At 56.0% G+C, this 20351-nt stretch overlaps 1 protein-coding gene and 1 long non-coding RNA gene across 4 annotated transcripts in view; one reads left to right on the top strand and one right to left on the bottom strand.

The window, feature by feature from the left end:
• Nucleotides 1-2485: 2485 nt before the first annotated feature.
• LOC107529145 (uncharacterized) lies at nt 2486-6090 on the bottom strand. Of its 2 annotated transcripts, none has more exons than XR_001602429.2 (5): nt 4521-6090; nt 3972-4180; nt 3629-3711; nt 3102-3378; nt 2486-2753 (listed from the first exon to the last, which is right to left on the bottom strand). It is a non-coding gene; the product is annotated as an uncharacterized LOC107529145 (long non-coding RNA). The 2 variants fall into 2 exon arrangements; XR_001602428.2 differs by having other exon boundaries at nt 3972-4135.
• A 1375-nt stretch (nt 6091-7465) lies between these two features.
• PDZRN3 (PDZ domain containing ring finger 3) overlaps nt 7466-20351 on the top strand; it is a 98712-nt gene continuing 85826 nt past the window's right edge. Inside the window, exons 1-2 of one of the 2 annotated variants that reach the window (XM_087824676.1) lie at nt 7466-8347; nt 18268-18354. In XM_087824676.1, the coding sequence (XP_087680802.1) occupies nt 7625-8347; nt 18268-18354 (810 nt within the window). In that variant the 5' untranslated portion in view covers nt 7466-7624. The remainder of the gene's footprint in view (nt 8348-18267; nt 18355-20351) is intronic. The other variant, XM_087824675.1, reaches the window with a different exon arrangement.

Here is a 20351-nt window from a genome sequence, read left to right as displayed (position 1 = left end):
TTTCACGTGATTTTCATAGGACATGGGTTACACTCTTCCTTTGACTCCAGCCATTTAAACATTTAAACTTTGCTTTTCGCTCCCCCCATCCAAGCACAGGGTTCGCAGGGTGTCCCACCCTCAGCCCAGGTCACGTGACTTAAACCGTGTGGTGGGGACAGAGAGGGTCTTCCCTGTGGGGACAAATGAAGATGGAGATTCCAGTGGGTGGAAGGAGAAAGAGACAAACCGTCCGCCTTGCAGAGGTGTCTCCGTCGGGAGCTCAGTGGCAGCAACACTTGCACCCAGGGCCAGCCCTGGCCGCGTGCCCGGTGGGTGGAGCGCTGGCCTGCACACCGAAGGCTCCAGGGTTCGATCCCAGGCACGTACCTCGGTTGCAGGTTCGATCCCGGCTCGGTCGGGGTGCATGAAGGAGGCAACCAATCAATGTGTCTCTCACATCGATGTTTCTCTCCCCCACTCCCACCCACTCTCTCTAAAAATGAATGAAAAAATGTCCTCGAGGGAGGATTTACAACAACAGAACCCAGAGCTAATACTTCAGAGTGTGTTTTACAAACGGCTTCACTGAAACTGCAAATCTTTTCAGGCTCCTGAGGGAGTGAGGAGCTTCGAGCCAGGCCTGGCATTTCTGCTTTACCAGGAGCTCGGGCGACTGTGAAAGCCTGCATTTCCCGGGCGCCCTGCGCACTGGGCCGTGTCGTCCCGGGTTTGACTCGCTGAAGACGAGAAACCACTACGTGGCTGTAAAGCCAGTGAACCTCTTGCCTTTATTTAACCTCTGGCCCTTGAAAATACATCTTTTTATGGCTCACATGTGGTCAGACACAGCCTGCTCTGGGCTCTCCCCTCCCGTGAGTCATGTGGAGAAGCACCTGAAAGGGAAAGAGACCAGGTGCCCATGTGCTCAACCTCACTGACCCAGAACGGCCACACGCCACGGTCCGATTGACACAGGAGCCCCGAGGCAGCCCACGGAGTCTTGGGGATCATGTACGAGCCACTGTCCCCGCCCTGCCTGTCACATACAAGCGTAAAGCCAGCCATGCACCTTAACTCCACACAGGTCTCCATTCTCCACTGAGGGACACGTGCACGTTGGAGAGGAGAGTTTACGACAGGCGCTGACCTCAGCAATCGTAGCTGCTACTCTCGTGCCTCAGGATCAGGTATTTCCGTGGGAATTCCCAGGCTTTTAAAATGCAGCGGTTTGGGAATGGCAAGTAGGTGAGTTCATTTTAGTGCCGAGAGATTTCTATGCTCACGTTCTAAGAACGCGACCTCTGTTTGGCTCGTACGTGGACATGCGTGGGCAGGGCGGGCAGCCGGCGCCGAGCCCGAGGCTGCAGGCTGGACAGCTCTTTGTGAACCGCACACGTCACTGGGTGGCTCTGGGCTTCCAACCAGGCAGAAAATCCACAGAAGACAAGCTGGCTCCGACCACCAGACACTCAGGAGAACCGAGTGTGACAAGAAGACATGGGGCAACGACTCCAGGGCAGAGGGGGAAGTTAATGCTCCTTCAAAGTAAACACTTGGTTCTCTTACCCTGTTATCAATTTGAAGTAATTTAATCGTCGCCACACCTTTCGGATCTGAAGTGTCATTAGCATGTCTGCCGTCCTCACGCCGGCCTGTCGAGCATCTGTCTGGCCTCCTTTGAGGGGAAGGGGATGGGAGTAAACTCTTGGAAACACTGGCCACGTCTAGTAAGTTGTGTTTGAGTTACGTCTGTCCAGGGAGGAAGCTGATGCTCCTCAGGTGACAGCCGAGGAAAGCGGTGCCAGTCTATGAGCTCGCTGGCCCCTTGCGGCTGGGAACGCAGCCCAGTACCCAGCTCCGCCTGTGCCTGACGTGCCCCTCACCAGGCCCCAGCGTCCAAGTGAAATGCTGTCCCACTCAGCAGCCTGTTTCACAGATGGATGTGCACTAACATCTGCCTTCTACAGACAAAGAAACGGAGGAGAAAAGTGGGACCTGCAAATGTCCTGCGGCCAACCTGAGCAGGAACCAGGAAGTGCAGGGGGGCGTTCCTGACTCCGAGCCTGTAACACTCTACGTCCCCTTCGTCCAAAGTATGCCATTTACTGAGCATCCGTTTACTGAAAAACCCATGTCACTCTGTGTCCCTGTGATGGTATTCATGGTCTCAAGTTGAGCTGATTTTGTTTTTCCAAAAAGGCAGTGTATCCACTTACAACAGGGGCAGTGGTGGGCCAAATCCCGCCCTCCCGACAACCAAGTTTTATTGGGAACAGCCTCAGCTGTTCGTTTACATGTTGTCTGTGGAGGTTTTCTGCTGAATAGTCGTGGCAGGTACGACCTGGCCCTCAAAGCAGACGGAAAATATTGACCATCTGGTTCTTTACAGAAAAGTTAGCCAAAGCTAGATATGGACAATCACACATGTTATTTCTGTGATGAAATTGTTTCTAGTGCATAGACCGGTGGTATTCGTTGGCTCAGGGCCGTTTCCACTGTTAAATTATATGTATATATTATTTGTTTAATTCATTACATTTCTATCAAACGCCACCAAAAAATAAATGGCCAGAAGTCCACGTGGGGGGCATTTGTGCATGAAGAAAACGTAGTCCCCCAAGTAATGACGTGTGACATGTGAGACCTCCTTCCACGTTCCCGACAGGCTCTCCTGAGTTTTGCCCCCACCTGGGGTGTGTTCAGTTCTTAGGCTTCACTTCGATTCCATTTACAAACTGGGTTGACCCCACAGGCCCGTGGGCTATGGTTGCCTAGAAAACAAAGCACAAAGCCAGTCAGAGAAAGACAAATATCACATGATCTCACTTACATGTGGAATCTAATGAATAAAATAAACTAACGAACAAAAGAGAGCCAGAGACGTGGAAGCATGGAGCAGACTGAGGGGTCTCAGAGGGAAGGGGGTAGAGGAAGAGATTAACCAGGAACTTATGCATACATGCATAACCCACGGACACAGAGAAGGGGGTGAAGGCCTGGGGAGTGGGGAAGAGGGGGTCAATGGGGTAAAAAAAGGGGACATCTGTAATGCTTTCAACAATAAATATAAACTGGAAAAAAAAAATACAGATTACAGGTTGGCCCACATTTTCACTCACCTCCTACAGGTTAAAGAACCAGCAGAGCTTTTGTAGCCCTGGAACAGAACCAACCGGGCGAGACCTCGATTCCAGCTCTATCTTCATCTCTAAGCCCGCGCAGCCCACAGGTAAATTACAGGTTACGGTGGAGATTCCCGCCGGGACAACCGGCTCTCAGGCCTCCAGGCGCTTTCATCTGTCGGATCCCACTTCTGACGCCCTCACCGTCTGTCGGGATGCAGTGGCCGTTTGCCAGGGTGAGTCTGCCAGCAATTGGACACATTTTCCATTGGACCTGCACAGAAAAATGTTAGTGTTGCTGACGATTTTTCCATGATTGCTGCGCCCTGTGAGAAGCAGCCCAGGGCCAGCTGTGTGAGATGTTTCGCGTCTGTCCCGGCACAGGGTAGAAAACAGCCTGAGAGGTTCAGGAGACTTTGGTTTGTCAAAATAGAACAAACGTTACAGTAGAAGCTCCAAACCATTGCAGGACTGTCTTCCTCAGTGTTTTGTTTTAGCTCTCCCTTTACCCAGTGCCCACTCACCAAAAACCAGTTTCAGGCCAAGATTTCAGAGAAGGGTGATGTCACCTTTTTCCTGGTTGGCTGGCATCTCAAGAATGTTTTGCCTAAAGCCCTCCCAGAAGAAAGAAAGTTATTCTTTGGTCATAAAATGATAAAAAGGATAGAAGGGGGAGAAAAACCCCAAAACAATGGGCCTCTTCTTTAATGCAAGATGGTATTTAAATGAGAAGAATTGTGTGTTTGACGCCCCGGGGAGGAGGAGCACTAGGGAAACCACGGGTTAGAGCTCAGACCTGTGTGTGTTGTGGCCCCTGGTCCATACACTGTGCTCTGAAGGGGCCCAAGGGGGAAACAGTATGCTCACCTCTGGCTACCTGAGGCCCAAGGTGACAAGACAGTGATGTCACACTCAGGGTCTGCTTGTCACACCAGCCAGCCTGGAGAACACGATTTATTCTGTCCCACCTTGGAGGCAGCACCAGAGGGTCCAACGTCACACAGGAAAACACAGGGACCTTCCCCAGCAGCCTGAAATAGTACCACGAAGCACCTGCATGAAGTCTTCGGGGGTTTCTACATATAAAAATTAGTCAATTAGCAATTATTACTGTGTGTTAGGTAAGCTCGGGTTATTATTATCATAATTTTACAGACAGAGTAAATGAGGGTGGTGAAGGTGCCAGGAGAAAAATTAAAATTAACGAGTTTCTAGATCACAGGCCTGAGCTGCAAGGATTTTAAAGAGCATGCTTATTAAGAAAAAATAAAAATAAAAAAGAAACATGCTATAAAGTGAAACTTGAATGTTGCAAAACAGACTTTCCAAATTAAAAATGTTCGATTTATTAATGAAACCAGTGCTGGGATTCTGTTTCTCATTTATGAATGGAAACCGCTGGTTTTGATTTTTTACCTTCTACGTCTGGGACGGACGAGTGGCTGTCCACGCTTGATGGGGGACGGGGTTGGTGTTGTTGGGGGTCTTCACTCTTCAAGTCAGTTCCTTATTTTATTTCCTTCTTAGGGATAATCAAGGGTCTCTGATGTTTTAGAAACGTGAGAAATGTGTTTGGATCAGTGACAATTTGGGTAAACTGAGCTCAGTGCCTGTCCACTGTTAATGTCCAATGTGGCATCTTCCTTTAAACGTTAAAAGTTTGATTAGACTTTAGAAACTGCCATCCTGCAATTTAGCTAAAGTGGGGGGGGGGGGGGTCTGTGCAGAAAAGTCATTTTGAATGTGTTTATTAAACAGAGCATTGTATCTACTTCTTACATGTATTTTTTCCCTTCACAGATGATTGTCTCAAGTCAGAGGGTACTGATGATGGTTGGGAGGGTGACAGGTGTGCCTGACATTTATTGGAGCTGTTGGGAAAAGGGTGTTCTTTCTGGGGGGCTTTGGCGAGCTTGTGAGCAGGGGCTGTGTGAGAACCACAGAGGCCTGGGAAGGGAGCCCACCCAGAGGAGAGCTGAGCAGGCCCAGCAGGTTGCCTCAGCGTCTGTCGTGATCACGCTGCCTTGAATGTTCATTTTCAGTTTTCCTGGGAGCATAGCAAGGGGCGGAATTGCTGGGCCAGACTGTCACTCCACGTTGAACATTCGGAGGAACCGCCAGACCGTTTTGCCAAGAAGCTGCCCCGTCTGCATCCCACCAGCCATGTGGAAGGTTCCCCTGTCTCCATGTCCTTGCCTGCCTCTCACTGTCCAGAAGTTTCCTGACATTAGCTGCTCTAGCGGGTGTGAAGCGATGTCTTGTGGAAAATCTGCCAAATCACGACCACATTGTGACCCGGCAGCTCCAATGGAAGCTGGTTGTTCAGAACTCAGGATAGATTTTTTATGGGAACTGTGTCATAAATGCTGGTGTGTTCCCCAAACAGGCCACACTGTGATTCTGACCTCTTGTGCCAGTGGTGTCAACCTGGGAGTAGGGTTCTAGAGCAGAGCTTACACGGAGCAGGAACAGGGAGCCCGACCTTGTCCCAGGGGAGGTGCCACGTGCACACGGCACCCCCACTCTGGGATGGAACTAGACCTGATCAACCCTGCCCGAGGCTGCCCAGAGCCCTGCTGTGCCCCCAGCACCAGCTCAATCCATTCGAAGTCCTCATCTGGTGTCTGCGAGCCCCCAGGGGTTTGGGGTTTGGCTCCAGCCCACTTCTCTGCCCTTACCTGACTCGGTTTCCCCTTCCTCACCTGTTTTAAGTTCTGGGCCTGCTCTAACTTAAATAACCCTCAGCGCCTCCGCAGTCCTGTCCCCTCTGCCTGGGAGGTCCTGCTGCTCATCCGGGCTCCTTCTCATCCTGAGGGACAACTCACACTCCCCTGAGCAGACTCCCCCCGGAAGGGCCCCCCTAGTTTCCAAGTCCCCATCTGTTCAATTCAGCCACTAAACATGCACGGTCGGCCCCGCTGACATTCTAGGAGGGGCTTTTTCCTGAAGCTAAAATTAACCAGAGAGGAGTGGCTCAGACAGGCATCCATCGGCCTGGCCCCCCCCCCCCCCCCGGCCCCCCTTGCCCCCGCCCCGCCCCCCTCATCCCCCCCCGCCCCCCCAGCCGCTGGGGGCAGCTGGGGAGAAGCTCCGCCGCCAGCGAGCATGAGTCTCCGAGTCTCCGTCCACAGTGTCCGGCCGCCGAGCCCGCGTCTCAGAACCAGTTTGGTTGGAGACTGTCACCCTGTTGACACGAGCCCACCCTGGGACGGGGACAGGCCCCCACCCCTGTGGAAAGAACCCACTTCTTGCCCATTAGCCGGGTGCCTGGGCGCAGCTCAGCAGCCGGGGGGAGGGGCCCCGCACGTGCGCCCCGAGCAAAGGCCGGTGGGTTCCCCCGGTACGTCCAAGACGGGCGCCGGTCGCGCCGCGGAGAGCAAGCGCCCCACGCGGGCGGCCGCGGCCACGGGCACGACCCGGGAGCACTGTCCAGTGACAGCTCCTCGAAGGCCAGTCCCAAGCGAGGAGCCCTCGGGACATCCAGGCGACCCGTCCGCTCGCGCAGGCAGTTAAATAGCGGAGGTGGGGGCCCCGCAGCCGGGGGGCGACGCCGAAGCAGCGGGAGGGAGCGGACCGTGGGCCCTCGGTGGGAGCGGGCGGCGGGCTGCGAACCGTGTCTCCGCCTCGGGGGAAGTCACCCAGCGCCCGGGACGCTGCGGGGCCGCGGCCTCCCTCCCGCGCTCAGGGGCGCTGCCGAGGGCCGCGCGCGAGGCTCACCCTCCGGCCGCAAAGGCCCAGATTCACGGGGCCGCTTCCATCTGAGCGGAACCCGCGACCGTCCCCTGGAGGCTGGTCACCCGCAGGCTGGTCACCCGGCGATTCTCCAGACCGGCCAGGTCAGAATCCACACCCGCGTGAAATCTGAGAGCCCTGCTCCCCGGGACCCCGCAGGACCCCGTCGGGCCCGGCGCCGGCTGAGCCTCCCACTGGAGGTGTCCGGGGGGGACCCGGCCGCCCACGCGGGCGCAGAGCCGGCCCGGGCCCGGGCTCCCCACCGTCCCGGACGAATTCGGCAGCGACCGTAAGTGCCGGCGTAGCGGCCCCGGCGGTTTTCCCGCCCGCGGCCGGCGGCGGGGAGGGGCGGGGCGGGGACGGGGCGGGGCGGGCGGCGCGGGGCGGGGGTCCCGGGAGGGGCTCCGCGGCGCCGGGCGGGGCGACGGCGGCCTCGCCTCCGGACGCCGCGAGCGTCTCTCGGCTGGAACTTGCCCCCGAGGCGAACGGCGCGGGAGGGCGAGAAGAGCCCCCGGGGGAAGGTGCGGGCTGCGTCCCGGGGGCGCGGCCCCTCGGAGCCGCGGCCTCCCCGCCCCCTCGGCCTCCCCGCGCCGCCTCGGAGCAGCGGCGGCCCCGCGGGATGCGTGTGCGCTCGCGCTCGCGCAAATACGGCGCAGGAGCTCGGGCCCCTTTCCGAGAAGCCGGCGGAGTCGGGCTCAGTCCGCCGAGAGCGCGCGCGCGGCCGGTCTGCGCTCCTCGCTGGGCGGGCGGGCGCCGCTCCCCGGCGGCGACCCCGGCCCGGCCGCACCATGGGCTTCGAGCTGGACCGCTTCGACGGCGAGGTGGACCCCGACCTGAAGTGCGCCCTGTGCCGTAAGGTGCTGGAGGACCCGCTGACCACGCCGTGCGGCCACGTCTTCTGCGCCGGCTGCGTCCTGCCCTGGGTGGTGCAGGAGGGCAGCTGCCCCGCGCGCTGCCGCGGCCGCCTGTCGGCCAAGGAGCTCAACCACGTGCTGCCGCTCAAGCGCCTCATCCTGAAGCTGGACATCAAGTGCGCGCACGCGGCGCGGGGCTGCGGCCGGGTGGTCAAGCTGCAGGAGCTGCCCGAGCACCTGGAGCGCTGCGACTTCGCGCCCGCGCGCTGCCGCCACGCGGGGTGCGCCCAGGTGCTGCCGAGGCGCGACCTGGAGGCGCACATGCGGGACGCGTGCGACGCGAGGCCCGTGGGCCGCTGCCAGGAGGGCTGCGGGCTGCCCCTGACGCGCGGGGAGCTGCGCGCGGGCGGCCACTGCTGCGCCCGGGCCCTGCGGGCGCACAACGCGGCGCTGCAGGCCCGGCTCGCCGCGCTGCACAAGGCGCTCAAGAAGGAGGCGCTGCGCGCGGGCAAGCGCGAGAAGTCGCTGGTGGCGCAGCTGGCCGCCGCGCAGCTGGAGCTGCAGATGACCGCCCTTCGCTACCAGAAGAAGTTCACCGAGTACAGCGCGCGCCTCGACTCGCTCAGCCGCTGCGTGGCCGCGCCGGCTGCGGGCAAGGTAGGCGCCGCCCGGTCCCTGCCAGGCCGGGTGCCCAGGGCAGCTCCCGGCCCGCTCCCGGGGTACTGGGACGCCATGGCTCCCCAGGAGCGCCGCGGCCCCCTCCTCCTCCCGCCGGGAGCGGGGCGCTGAGTCCGCCCAAGCTGGGAAACTCTGGTCCCTACAGATTACCAGGCGCACTGGGTGAAACACGTTACAGCGGCTTCAGGGGCTTGGAAAGACCGAAAGGAGCCCACAGCCAGGGCAGGGAGCCACTTTTGCAGCCCAGACCAGCTAGTATTTGGGGGAAGCCTTAACTGCCTTTACGGTGGGGAATCGTGGTCCCCACACCAGTTACACACAGGGTACGATATTGGCACACAGGGTGCGCTATATCCAGGCATCCTCGGGGCCCAGGCCAGTACAGAGTCCTTAAGGAGGGAGCCAGAGAAAGGCCTCTTCTGGGAAGGCTGGATGCAGGCGTGGACTTTGCTGGCAGCCAGCTGCTGACCTTGAGGGAGCTGCTGACCAATGGTCTCTAAAGTTGTAAGTCTGTGCTGCTCCCTAGAGATGTGACAGGGGATGAAACCCAGCCGGGCACCCTCTGTGGTGTCACCGGGGGATTCCAGAAGGAATTAAAGGAACCGACACCAAGTATAAAGTAACGATTGAGACAGAGTCCTGAGAAGTTGAACTGTTTTAGGATCTGGGCTTTTTGCTGACCAGCGAGGTGAGCTCCTGGCTTGGTCCAGGTGCCCCAGTTACCCCTAAGTGGAACATGGCTGTTGTCAGCCTCCAGGGAGAGAGTGCTCTGTGGGAGGACCTGGCGCTGTGCCGGGTGGGGGGGTAAGTGCTCGACAACTGTTGCCTGCAGTTATCTGAAGGCCCTGAGCCCTCCCCTCCTGCTGGGAGGTGGTGCAGTCACTCCCCTCTGAAGGCGCGGAGGGGCCCTGTGCTGAGCACTTCTCAGCTGCTTCCTTGCTAATCAAATAAGGCACTGAAAGGTTAAGGCTGGTGGTTCTTGGGCAGCTAAACGGCCATGTCAGACCGTGGATACAGAAAATGGAATTTATTTAAGGAAAGGGGGTGGGGGATACCCAAAGGGAAGGGCTACACACACTGAGCCAAAGGGCACTGGTCCTTGACGGCAGCAAACATGTACTTGGGACAGTGAGACGGGAGAGCATCCAGGAGGCAGCAGGAGAGCCCGGGCTGGGCTCCTTTTGCCCACTGAGAAGTCAGGAGAAGGGGGCCTTCCAGACAGTTTCAGGGGATAAGCCCGGGATGAGCTGCCGCTGCCCACTGCTCCCCTGGTTGTAAGTCTCCTGGGGTCTCGTCGGAGGGAAGAAGGGGGGTGGAGGTGGCGCTGGGGTGCTCCCCTGGTGGGGAGTGTGCACTGGGTCCTTTGTCCTGAGCATATCGATCTCTTTATTGCAGGTGGGAATCTTAGGGGAGGTCTCAGGGGCGGGTCTCAATAGAATATTCATCAGCTCTCCAGGTGCTCTTTCTGGGTCGTGGCCTCCGCTGATGGTCATCACTGGGGCCGGGGGTCCTTAGTCAGTGCAGCTGGTCCTGAGGCAGCCATGGTGCGTCTGGTCTAGTTTTATTGTTTTTCTTGGCCTGGAGCTGAAATGCAACTGAGACCTAGATGTTATCTTTAGGGAGGAAATGCTCAGGGGTCTAAACCTCTTGACCATCTATATGCTAGGGGACGATAGTTACCCTGAGGACAAGGTTCTTGTTTACCCAGTTTTGCCCCTTGCTGGGCATCCGGGCTTCCTGCCCTGGTGAGTTTCTGTAACCGGTCTCTCTACCTGGGTTTCTATACCTGGACCACCTAACAGGTGCCTGCGATGCTTCTTGTTCTGTTGATGGAGAAACTGAGGCCAGGTGAGGGGCAGTCATGGGCTTGGGTCACAGCCTCTAGGTGCCAGATGGGCTCTGAACTCACAGGCGCCTATCTCTCCAACCCCAGCTCTTAAACACGGTGGCGTTGCCACTGTCTGTAGCCATAAGTGCCATGTATTGAGTGTTTACTGTGCCAGCAGCTGTGGCCACACTTTACATGCGCTATCCGCCTAGTCTGTTGGGGTGAGCAAGCAGGCTCAGAGAGACTCTACCCGGGGCCCCCAGGCCTGCATCTGCTTTTCCTCCTGCTGGCCCTCAGCCCCTTTCCCTCTCCACACGCCAGGCAGGAAGTTTTCCAACCCCCCTCCGCCCGGGCCCCTGCCTGACTGTCAGCTGCAGCCGGAGCAGCTGGCCGTGCTGGGCGCAGGGCAAATATTTACAGCCCGGAGCTCACCCCGGACCGCACAGGCTACAAAGGCCTGGAGAGACCACGAGTCACCCAGCAGGGCTGAGCCTGGGCTGGGCTGAGCAGGCGCCGGCCTGGGGAGCAAGCCTGGGTTTTTGCAGTCTGTGCTGTCTTCCGGACTCGCTGTGTAGTTTTAAGTGATGCTTGTTTATAAATAAGCCATTCACTCCCTGGGGTTGACACGCCATTCATTGTTAGAATAGTTTATTATTTTTCTTGCCTTTTTGTTTTCCTTCTGGAGTGTTTGGGTAAATTCTCTCAGAATCAAAACTACGATACTTGAATGAAAACTGAATGCTTTTGAAGCTCTGAGCCGTAGGATAACCAGAGTCTTCAGCTTGGGGCTGAGATGTTGCCTGTTGAGTTTACAGAGTGAGTCCCCTGGAGTTGGAGCCCTGGCTGCTCTGCTCCTCGGGGCCAGCCAAGCTCCAGGAATGGCTGGGGGAGAGCTGGGCTGGTTCCTCTCTGGCCCCAGCCCGGGACCTCAGCCAGGCCTTTGGGAAGCTCCTCTGGCCCCAGGTTAACCCTCCGTGGCCCTTGCTGTTCCCGTACATGCCGTTTAAGAACTTGTTTATTTTTTTGGATGGCCTCTGCCTCCGCTGGACACTGTTTATTTTCCAAGAGGCAGAGGGTTGGTGTCCCGAGGAAACTCATGCATAAGAGTTTTATTTTTTTATAAGTCATGATGTTTCCATTTCTGCTACAGGCTGAAGTAGACAGGAAACGGTCAGGTTTTTCAGTACCAGCTCTCCAGGCCTGGCCCTTGTCCCATAAAACTCTCTGGCGTCATTTCACATCTTAGCCGCCCAGTACTCCAGGTTGGTTGGCTGTTCTCAGGTGGAGCTAGAGCAGCACCTCTTGGACTTCCCACAATCAGAATCACCCAGAGAGCTTGTTAAACAGACTCCTGAGTCTTACTCCGAGGTTCCATCCACAGGGGTGTGAGGTTTGCGCTTGTGACAAGCTCCAGGTGAGGCTGTTCCCCCTGCCACACTTACAGAGGTCAGGCTCGATATGGACACCTGTATGCTGGGCTCCTCTGCACAGTATTTATTTTCCCGATTGTCATATGCACAGCCCTGCCTAAGTGCTCCCAGGAAGCCCAGGGCAGGTTCCAAACTCCAGACCACCTAGCAGGATGCAGTCCATCAGATGGCTTAGAGGGGCATCTTTAACTGGCGTGAAGCCACAGTCTCGGTGACGTGGGCTTGAGTGAGTTAAATAGTGTTGCTCCCAGCCTTAGTTTCCCACCCTGACTCACCCGTTTGATCCTAAGAACACACACATTCCACAGCAGAGCGTCTTGGGCCTTTGGGCATAACTTCCTCGGAACTGTTGAGAACTTGGGACTCATCCTGGATCCCTCTGCTCTGCTCCCCCCCCCCCCAGTTTGTCCTGAAATCCTGTTGCGTTTACCCCCTACACGTGCCTTGAAGGTGTGCCCTGCTCTCCTCCCCATGATGACCACCTTTCCCACACCAGGGTTTCCAGCTCAGCCCTGTTCACTCGTGGGCTCTGTGTGTGTGTGTTCGGGGCGGATGTTCAGTGCACTGTAGGGTGCTGAGCAGCATCCCTGACCTCTGCCCACGAGATGCCAGCAGCAACCCCCAGTCATGAGGGCCACAGACACCTCCAGACACGGCCATGTGTCCCCTGGGGAAAATACCGGCCTGGTCTCCCTCCCCGTCACCTCCCGCTAAGTTCTTGCTTCCCTTCGATTTGCTCCTTACCTGGCACCAGGGATGATCCCTCAGAATCGTAGGTCTGAGCTCACTCTCCCTCCTCAGACCCTGCTGGGCCTCCCAGGTTCTCCCGGGGGCTGTGTGGTCCAGCGCACTGTGCACCTGCCCTTCCCTCCTCCGCTTCCCTGAGCGCCTCCCCCGGCCCCTCCGGGCCGTCCACCTGCTCGTCTCTACCTGGGACAGTCTCTCCAGCTCCGGCTCCCCCTCCTGCCCCTGCACTTAGTGTCCGTCTCTGGATGACCTGCTTGTCTCCTCTGTGGGTTGTGGGTCAGGGATGGATGCAGGCCTGTGTCTAAGCAGGGACTCAGGGCGCCCTGAGTGAGCTGCACGTGGTTTTGTCCAGACCCCGGAGTCTGTGGTATTGGGTTCCTGTGCCTCTCCTGCCTTGGGAGGATCCTCTGAGCTGCTCTGAGCCTTACTTGCCTTATCTGTAAAATGGGACGATACTGAGCCTGCTGCTGGGTGGCGTTGGGATTAGATGTGATGATGCCCACGAGGTGCCAGGAACACTCACCCAGCTGTTGCTGAGCTTCTGCCAAGTGTCTGGTGCCTGCAGGTGTTCAGGTCTTTTCCAAACAAACAGCTGAGGAAAGGTTAGGATTCAAAGTGGTTTTTGTGGAGAAGGAGCAGGCGCCTGGTGCTTCCCCCGAGTGACCATCCTCCGGTTCCCATCCATCCCCTGACCGACCCCTGGGGCAGCTGCTGCATCAGGTCAGCTCCTGTGGTCGGGGCTGAGACGTGAGGAGGGGAAGCTGGTGACGGAGGTGAGGTCACGGTTGTCGTGTGACATGCTTATCCCCTGGAATCACAGCTGGGAGGTCACAGCCCAGCCCCTGCCGTCCTGTGAGAAGCCCTGTCACCGCCGGGCAGCCGGAAGAAAATGCTCAGGATGGGTCCCCGGAGGCCTGAACTCCAGGCACTGAGCCCGCCTGTCTGCCGTCCGCCGATGCCTGTGGGTCTCGGGGTCGTGTCACCAGACGCGTGGACTCACCAGGAATGCAGACGAGCTCCCCGTGAGACCAGAGCTGCGACCTGCAGCCAGGCTCCTGGGCCAGAGATGTAGAGGTTCGGGTTCCTCAAGCTGTTTAAATAGAACAGCAGACGGGTGTGTGTTTGGCCAGGGAAGCACCGAGAATCTTCCCTTATTCTCTCACATTATTTTTCAAAAGTCTGCCTGGCTCATAGACGAGCATTTTGTCTCCAGAAAAGCTGTCTCTGTCCCTTTGACCCTGTGCCCTGTGCCCGTCTCATCCTCTCCGCGCCGGCTTTGGGGACGGACACCTGCCACCAGCACTTCTGTTGACTCTCATCCACTTTGAATTCAATTCCAAGCATCGTCCCCTGGCTCAGTCTCAGGCCTGAGCGCTCCTTCGTCTGTTCTCCCTCCGAGATTTCTTCCTGTGGAGCGGGAGGCTGGGTGGCAGGGTGGCCGCTGTCCCGCTAAGAATGGTTTGAAGGACAGAGGACACGAGTGTCCTGTGTAGGGTGTGAGACCCCACTTCTTTGGAGAGAATGTCTGGCAGCTGCTCTGCTCCCCCGGCCCCCACCCTGCACATTTCTGCGCTTTCTTGTCACCGAGCCGCAGCAGAGCTGGGTCCCAGCTGTGCGGTCCCTGGGAGCTTTGCATGTTCTGAGGCTGAGGTGTCGTGTCCCCCAGAGGCACAGGCCAGCGGTCAGTCAATTATAGTTCTCAGAACCCGCGGGCGGCGCTCCAGTCTGCCGGCTCTGGGCTGTGAACCCCACAGCGGCAGCGACCAGAACACCCATCCCTGGGCGGAGAGGGGATGTTAGAAGAGTCCCCATTGAGGGGTGGCGATGGACTCGGGGGACTGCCCACCGATTAGGAGATGGCGAGCTTCCAAGTGGCCCAGCTGGAGGTTGTGAAGAACAGTGACAGAGAGGAGGGACTTTGCCCATAAGACAGTTTGCATTTTCGGGCACTTGAAAAAAATAACCAGCCACCATAAGGTGTCTTTTGACAAAGGACATTTGGTTTTTCCTTGGTCCCTGTGACTTTTATTTCCACCCCCAAATTCTTGTCCAATTAGACCCTGCGGTGGAAGCTGGGCAGAGAGTGTTGTGGGCAGTTTCAGCTTCGATGTGGGGCCCCTTCTCAGTGAGTCCCCGTGTGGCCCACACCGCGTGTCCTTTTCTGCTGGGACTTCCTGGTGGACGTGCTCTCTGCACCCCCGGGCGAACGTCTCCGCCCTTCTCCGTTCTGAGAGCCCGAGCACCCTGGACGGGGTCCTGGCGGGGACACTGGTCACTGAGGATCCTTACAGCCTCCTGCTTCCCAGGGAGACGGTGATGTCCCCGGACCCCGGAATGGCAGGTGTCTCCTCCGCCCAGCCCCAGGCTCTTGGCGTGAGCCCCTTGCTCTCCTGGGTTCTGGCTCCTGGGATCACGTGGCACCTGGGAGGAGTGACAGACATGGGACAGCTCTAGGGTGACCCTCGAGGAGGTGACATCTCACGTCCATGCTTGTTTTGCTGTTTTTCTGTTTATTTATTTCTTTTCTTCCCAACCATCAAGACCCACTGACGTGGGAGGAGGCGGGGCAGGCCCCCGGGTCTCGGCTGTCCCCGGTCCCTGTGCGACTCCCTCCCAGCTTCTTCCTCGCTGTCCACGCCTCCTCTCCTGTGTGAGCCAGCGGCTGTGGCCGTCTCCGCCCGGGGCCACTCTGTGCCCTCTTGTGTTCTGAGCAGTCACACTGGCCACATGCTGCCGTGTGCTGGGCAGCGACCTTGGGACGGGAGAAGCTGCCATTGTCCCCATTCTGTGGGCGAGGAACCCGATCTTGGGCTTTGACTGTGGGTCCAAGATCTTAGCCACTGCCTCAGGGTTCCTGTCGGGAGCGTAAGACACGCTCCGCCCCTGCCGTGATGAGAGCACAGTCCAGAGGAGCCTTGCTTAGAACTCTAATGGCAGAGCTGATCGGGCGCCTAACCCTTCGTGACGCCGGAGCAGGAGGTCTCAGTCCTTTGAGGCAGAGGGACTCAGCAGCAGCTACGCGGCGTGGCCTTGGCGTCCGTGGGCCTGGTTCCATCCTGCCTCTCGCTGCGCAGCTGTGTGACCTCGGGCAGGCGTGTGGATTCTTGAGCCTGGGACCCTCTGGTGTGGAGCGTGGATGTCATTCCCGCCCCAAAAGCCTGTGTGTTGGTCCCTCCGCTGTTTGTGTGAAGGGGGCTCTTCCCCCGCTTTGTTTCCCTTCTCGGGCCACAGAGGAAATGTTGAAGCGTGGGTTCGGATACACCCTAAAATAGACCAGTGTTGGTTAATCTTCCTTTGGATGAAAGATGCCAGAGCATTTGTCCAAATCTCATCAGTGGGTGGATGGAACTGACCAAAAATTATTTAAATACCCTTTTTCCTGAAGCATTTTGAGCCCAGAAACAGGTTAAATGGTTAAGCAGAGATCAGTGTTAACTTGTTAAACATGCCATGTGATGCCCAGTGTTTAAACTCTGTTCATGTTTCTTCTGAGAAATCAGACGTTTAAGCAGTTAAGGTGGTTTCGGGGGAGGGGAATGGGAGAGAAAATGAGACTCAAGCTCAGGGTGTTGGAGCCAAGGGAAGGCCTTTGGTGAGGGCTGGAGAAGAGAAAGGAGCTGGGTCCAGGCAGACCTCATCCCGTCCCTTGTTCTGTTCTCTCCATGTGTTGTCTCACGACTGCAAATAGTCCTAAAATAGGCAGTGGCACCTACGGCCAATGTCCACCCCCTTGGACAGCCGACGAGGTCAGGGTGTCATTGAAAACGAGAATACCCCTTCTTTCCAGTGACGGCGTCTGGCGAGGAAGTGTAGGCGGTCAGCTCGATGGTACCCAAACCTTTGCAAACTGGTGTTCAGCTGAGGGACGTTGTGTCTCACCTGTCCCTTCAGAGAGGTGAGGCCCCTGAGGCAGGCGCCAGGCTTGGTGTCCATGGGACCTCAGGTTGGGTCTTTGGGAGATGAGTAGTTCAACGAACAATTGGAAATTTTGTTCTGACATTGGTTTCCTGGGTAAGACCATCTGTAATGAGTCCCTTTAAGGAATGTTTTGAAACCCCAGCAATTGAACCGTCTGGGGAGGGTTGAGTTGTCGACACCCCACATGAAGAGGGAGTTGTGCAGAAGGTGACTGAGGTCCAGAATTGGAGAGAGTGGGCGTAAGTCCGCAGGCCCTCTTGCTGGCTCTCAGACGTGAGGCAGGTTCTCCGTCACGCTCCCTGGGGCTCACCACCTATAGCATGAGATTAGTGCCCGGTGAGGAGATTGGCCAGGTTTTTAAATAAAGCACTGAACACGCAATATGATCTCTGGCACGTAGTCAGCTGCCAGCAAATGCTGGCTGTTATCATTGTTAATGCAGTTTAATAAGGTCTCTTTAGTTTTCTTTCATTTGTTTAAAAGAATAGGTGGTTATCACACAGATTTGAAACTGTTTTTAGCGATGTGATTGTGTCTTCTCCTATGTGCTGCGTTTTTACTGCACAGTTTCCAGCATTTACTAGTTACCAAAGCCAGAAGCATAAGACAACGTGTTCAAATTCCCAAGGTTTTCAGTACTCTGAAGTAGCCAAGCTAGACATGGACTTACCAAGAGTTTCCGTTCTGAGGCAGAAAGATAAATTGTTTCAGTTTGCGAATCAATATTTTACATTGTTAAACTGTTAGGCCCAACTTCTAGTCTGTTACAGCCCCGAAGTTGTTGCCTGCTAACTTGTAACTCAAATTAATTACAAAGATTGTAGCAGAGATAGGTGCTTCCAAGCAGCACTGGGCGGGGAAAACACTTCAAAGGCTGTAGATAGGTTCTCAGACCGAGGCTCTGCTTTAAGTGCGGTAGGTTGATGAGAACTTTTATATTAAATACTCTAATGTCGAGGAAGTGACCCTAGGAATGAGCATTTTATGTTGCTCTTATAGGAAGCCTAGTCTTTTCATCAGAAACTGATTTTTTCTAGTGATAAATCATCATTTTTGTTTTTACAGCATTATAATGATTGACGCTTAGGCTCAAATGAAACTTTTGAAAATATTTGAATTCTGCTTATAATAACTGAGAAACAGCTGTGGTTACTGAGAACTTTAAGCTTGGAGATAATTCTGCACATTGAGGCCCATTTTTCTTTTCTGTGCGTGTGTGTCTGCGTTTGGCTCCAGCCTGTTCGCACACAGGTTAGTCTGTTCGTGTTCATTGGCTTGTTACTCGAGGAGTTTGCTCAGTAGCCCTGTCTGCTCCGTCCCTGGGACGTGAACGTGGCCCATGAGACCTGCCCTGGGGGATTCTGCCTGTTTGGTGTGAGGGTTCGTGTTGACCCACCCACGTTAAACAGAGTGTTTCCAGTTAAACCACGCTGCATCTCCTGTGGAAGCCACTGTTACCTGTGACAACACCTGCCCCTTTCAGTAGATGCAGGATTCCTCAGCTTCCCCTCCAGCTTTGCACTGGCTTTTCTTATGCTATCCCAGACATCTCCCCAGCACAGATGACTGTTGACAGATGTCTGGGAGGGTTGTCATTAGCACCTTTCACGACATAACTGGGATGCTGGGTTGGGAAGCAGACAGACAGGTGTGTTGACAGCCCTCGTACCTCGGGCATGTCATGGGAAGACGCACTTGCAGGCTAGAGTCTGGGTGGAAGGCGCTCTCCAGGCATCTGGACATCTCCCAGGGTCTCCCATGGTCACTCCAGGGCCACAGGTGTCTGGAAGTGCTTGTAACCTAATCACAGGGCAGAACGTCAGCTTGGACCCTGCAGTTCCCTTGGTTAAACTCCCCAAGAGGCAGAGCCTTTTTAATGATCAGCTGGGTGATCCATGAGTCCCCTTAGGTAGAAGAGAATTCCTGCCTCCTGTTTTCTGTCTGTGAATAAACTTGACCTCATTTGTTTCCTCCAGGGCGAAGAGACCAAAAGCCTGACCCTGGTCCTGCACCGTGATGCTGGCTCTCTTGGCTTCAACATCATCGGTGGCCGGCCATGTGCGGTATGTTCATTGCTAAGTGGGTTTCCCTCCCTGGTGTGGCTGGAAGAGGGGCCGGCCTGGGGAGTGGGGGCCAGACCCGCGATCACTTTCTTCGTTGCTGTAACTGGAGACTTCGTTGTTTATGTCGAGTCCTCACCCTTGGGGACTCTTTGGTTGTTTCCTACAGTGGTGTCATCCTGGTAATATGGCAGCTCCTGCACGCTGCCCAGATTCAGCGTGGCGCCTGCATGTGGGGTATTCGAACTAACCAGCATGGTGGGCGGTGCATGCAGGTGGCATTGAGCTGGAGTGTGGGCTCCTGTCATCACTGTGCATCAGGGACAGGTCCGCGCTGTGGGTTTGTGAGCTTTGCCTCTCTTCCCACTGCGGCTCCTGGTCCACCCACCCATCCTAGCCCCTCGTCCAGAGAGAAGGGCTGACTTCCCACCTGTCAGGTTAACTTCTGGGATGTGTCTGTGCCGGGCTCCGGGGAGAGGTGGCAAAGCGGGTGTCGGGGTCTCAGCTCCAGGTGGGATTCCCTGAATGTGTGTCATCTCTCGCTTGTTTCTTTTGCTGACTGTTTCCTCATTTATAAACTGTGTACAGGCTTGGCTGTACATTTATAGACACGGGCAGAGTAGATTGAGCATGTTCTTAAGGGCCGTGGGATTTCAGACGGTGAATGAGCACTGGCTTCAACTTGAAGCCACAGCCGCATGAGCTGCTCACAAGAGAGGCAGCCTGTCCTTGAGGCTTTGCACCCGGGCACTGACGACTCCCCTCTGGCTGTGAAAGTCCTAGATGGCAGCGCCTTCCAACACGAGGCCCTTTTGTTAGTGGAGCAGTCGGAACACACACAACATTTATCAGTTAAGTTCACTGATTTTTGGGGGGCATGGTTTGTGGTTCCCCAAAATAATTACAATAGAAACATCAAAGACGACTGATTGCAGATCAGCGTAACACATGCAGTAATCGTGAAGTGTGTGAAATACTGAGTCACCACAATGTGACAGACACAGAGTGAGCAAATGCCAGCAGAGCAAAACACACCCCAAACCTTGTCCGCTCACCTTGATAGGTGACTTTAAATGTGCCGGGGGAGTAGCCAAACACAGGCTAAGATGTCTTTTAAGAGAAAAATCTAGCTATCGGCGTGGACTTGATTGCTTTCTTTGAGTTTTGTGTTTTCCGTAGGTTGTGTTTCTGGTCTCACCCTCTACACGGTTTTGATTGAACCTAAACTGTGCTGTTTGCCGTTGCCTGTTCTCTCGGGTTTTTGCCAGAACTTTCCGATGCCCCTAGAGAAAAATTACTTGTGTTGGATGCAGTTTCCTGCAAAATGAACCAAAGCCAAAACCCATCCCTATCTCCCTCTGCCTTCCAGCCAAGAAATGCGGAGCAGTTAAATCAGAGTAAACACAGATCTCTTTCATTGCTGTGTTGACATCACCTCGTAGGGAGCGCAGGCTCGCCTATAAATCCTCTGTGGCCCGCGAGGCTCTCCTTCCTCTGCTGGAACATTCCATCGCCTGGAATGTTGCTCTTCTGAATTCGTGTATGGTTTTTAGATGTTTCTCAGTGGGAGACAGTATTGCACTTGGAGCCCGTGTGAGGACAACCTGTCCTTAGTTTGAAACTGACCGATGTTTTAGCTGCGTGACCTTGGGTAAGTTACTTATCCTCCCTGTCTCCGGTTTTTCATCTGCTAAACGAATAATAATACTTACCCCCTGTGGTTATCGTGAGCATTAAATGGTGGACCTGGAGCTCACTGCGGACCTGGTACCTGGCATGTGCTCCGTACAAGGAGCTGTCGCCCGCTTTTAGTTACACCTGAGATGTGTGCGTAGGAAGCTGCACAAACAGGTGCACAGGTGAGGCGGCTGTGAGAGAGGCAAGAGGCCTGTGGAGCCCAGGTGAAGGTGAAAGTACAGTCGGCCCTGTGCAGGGGGGCCAGGCAGGAGGTCAGGGGACGGCTGACCCAGCCGGGACCACCCTCACGCTGACCCTTCCCT

The sequence above is a fragment of the Miniopterus natalensis genome, chromosome 15 (assembly GCF_054644295.1).
Source record: "Miniopterus natalensis isolate mMinNat1 chromosome 15, mMinNat1.hap1, whole genome shotgun sequence".
NCBI lineage: Eukaryota > Metazoa > Chordata > Mammalia > Chiroptera > Miniopteridae > Miniopterus > Miniopterus natalensis.
Note: the sequence above shows the minus strand (reverse complement) of the source record. Positions and strands in the feature narration are given on the sequence as shown.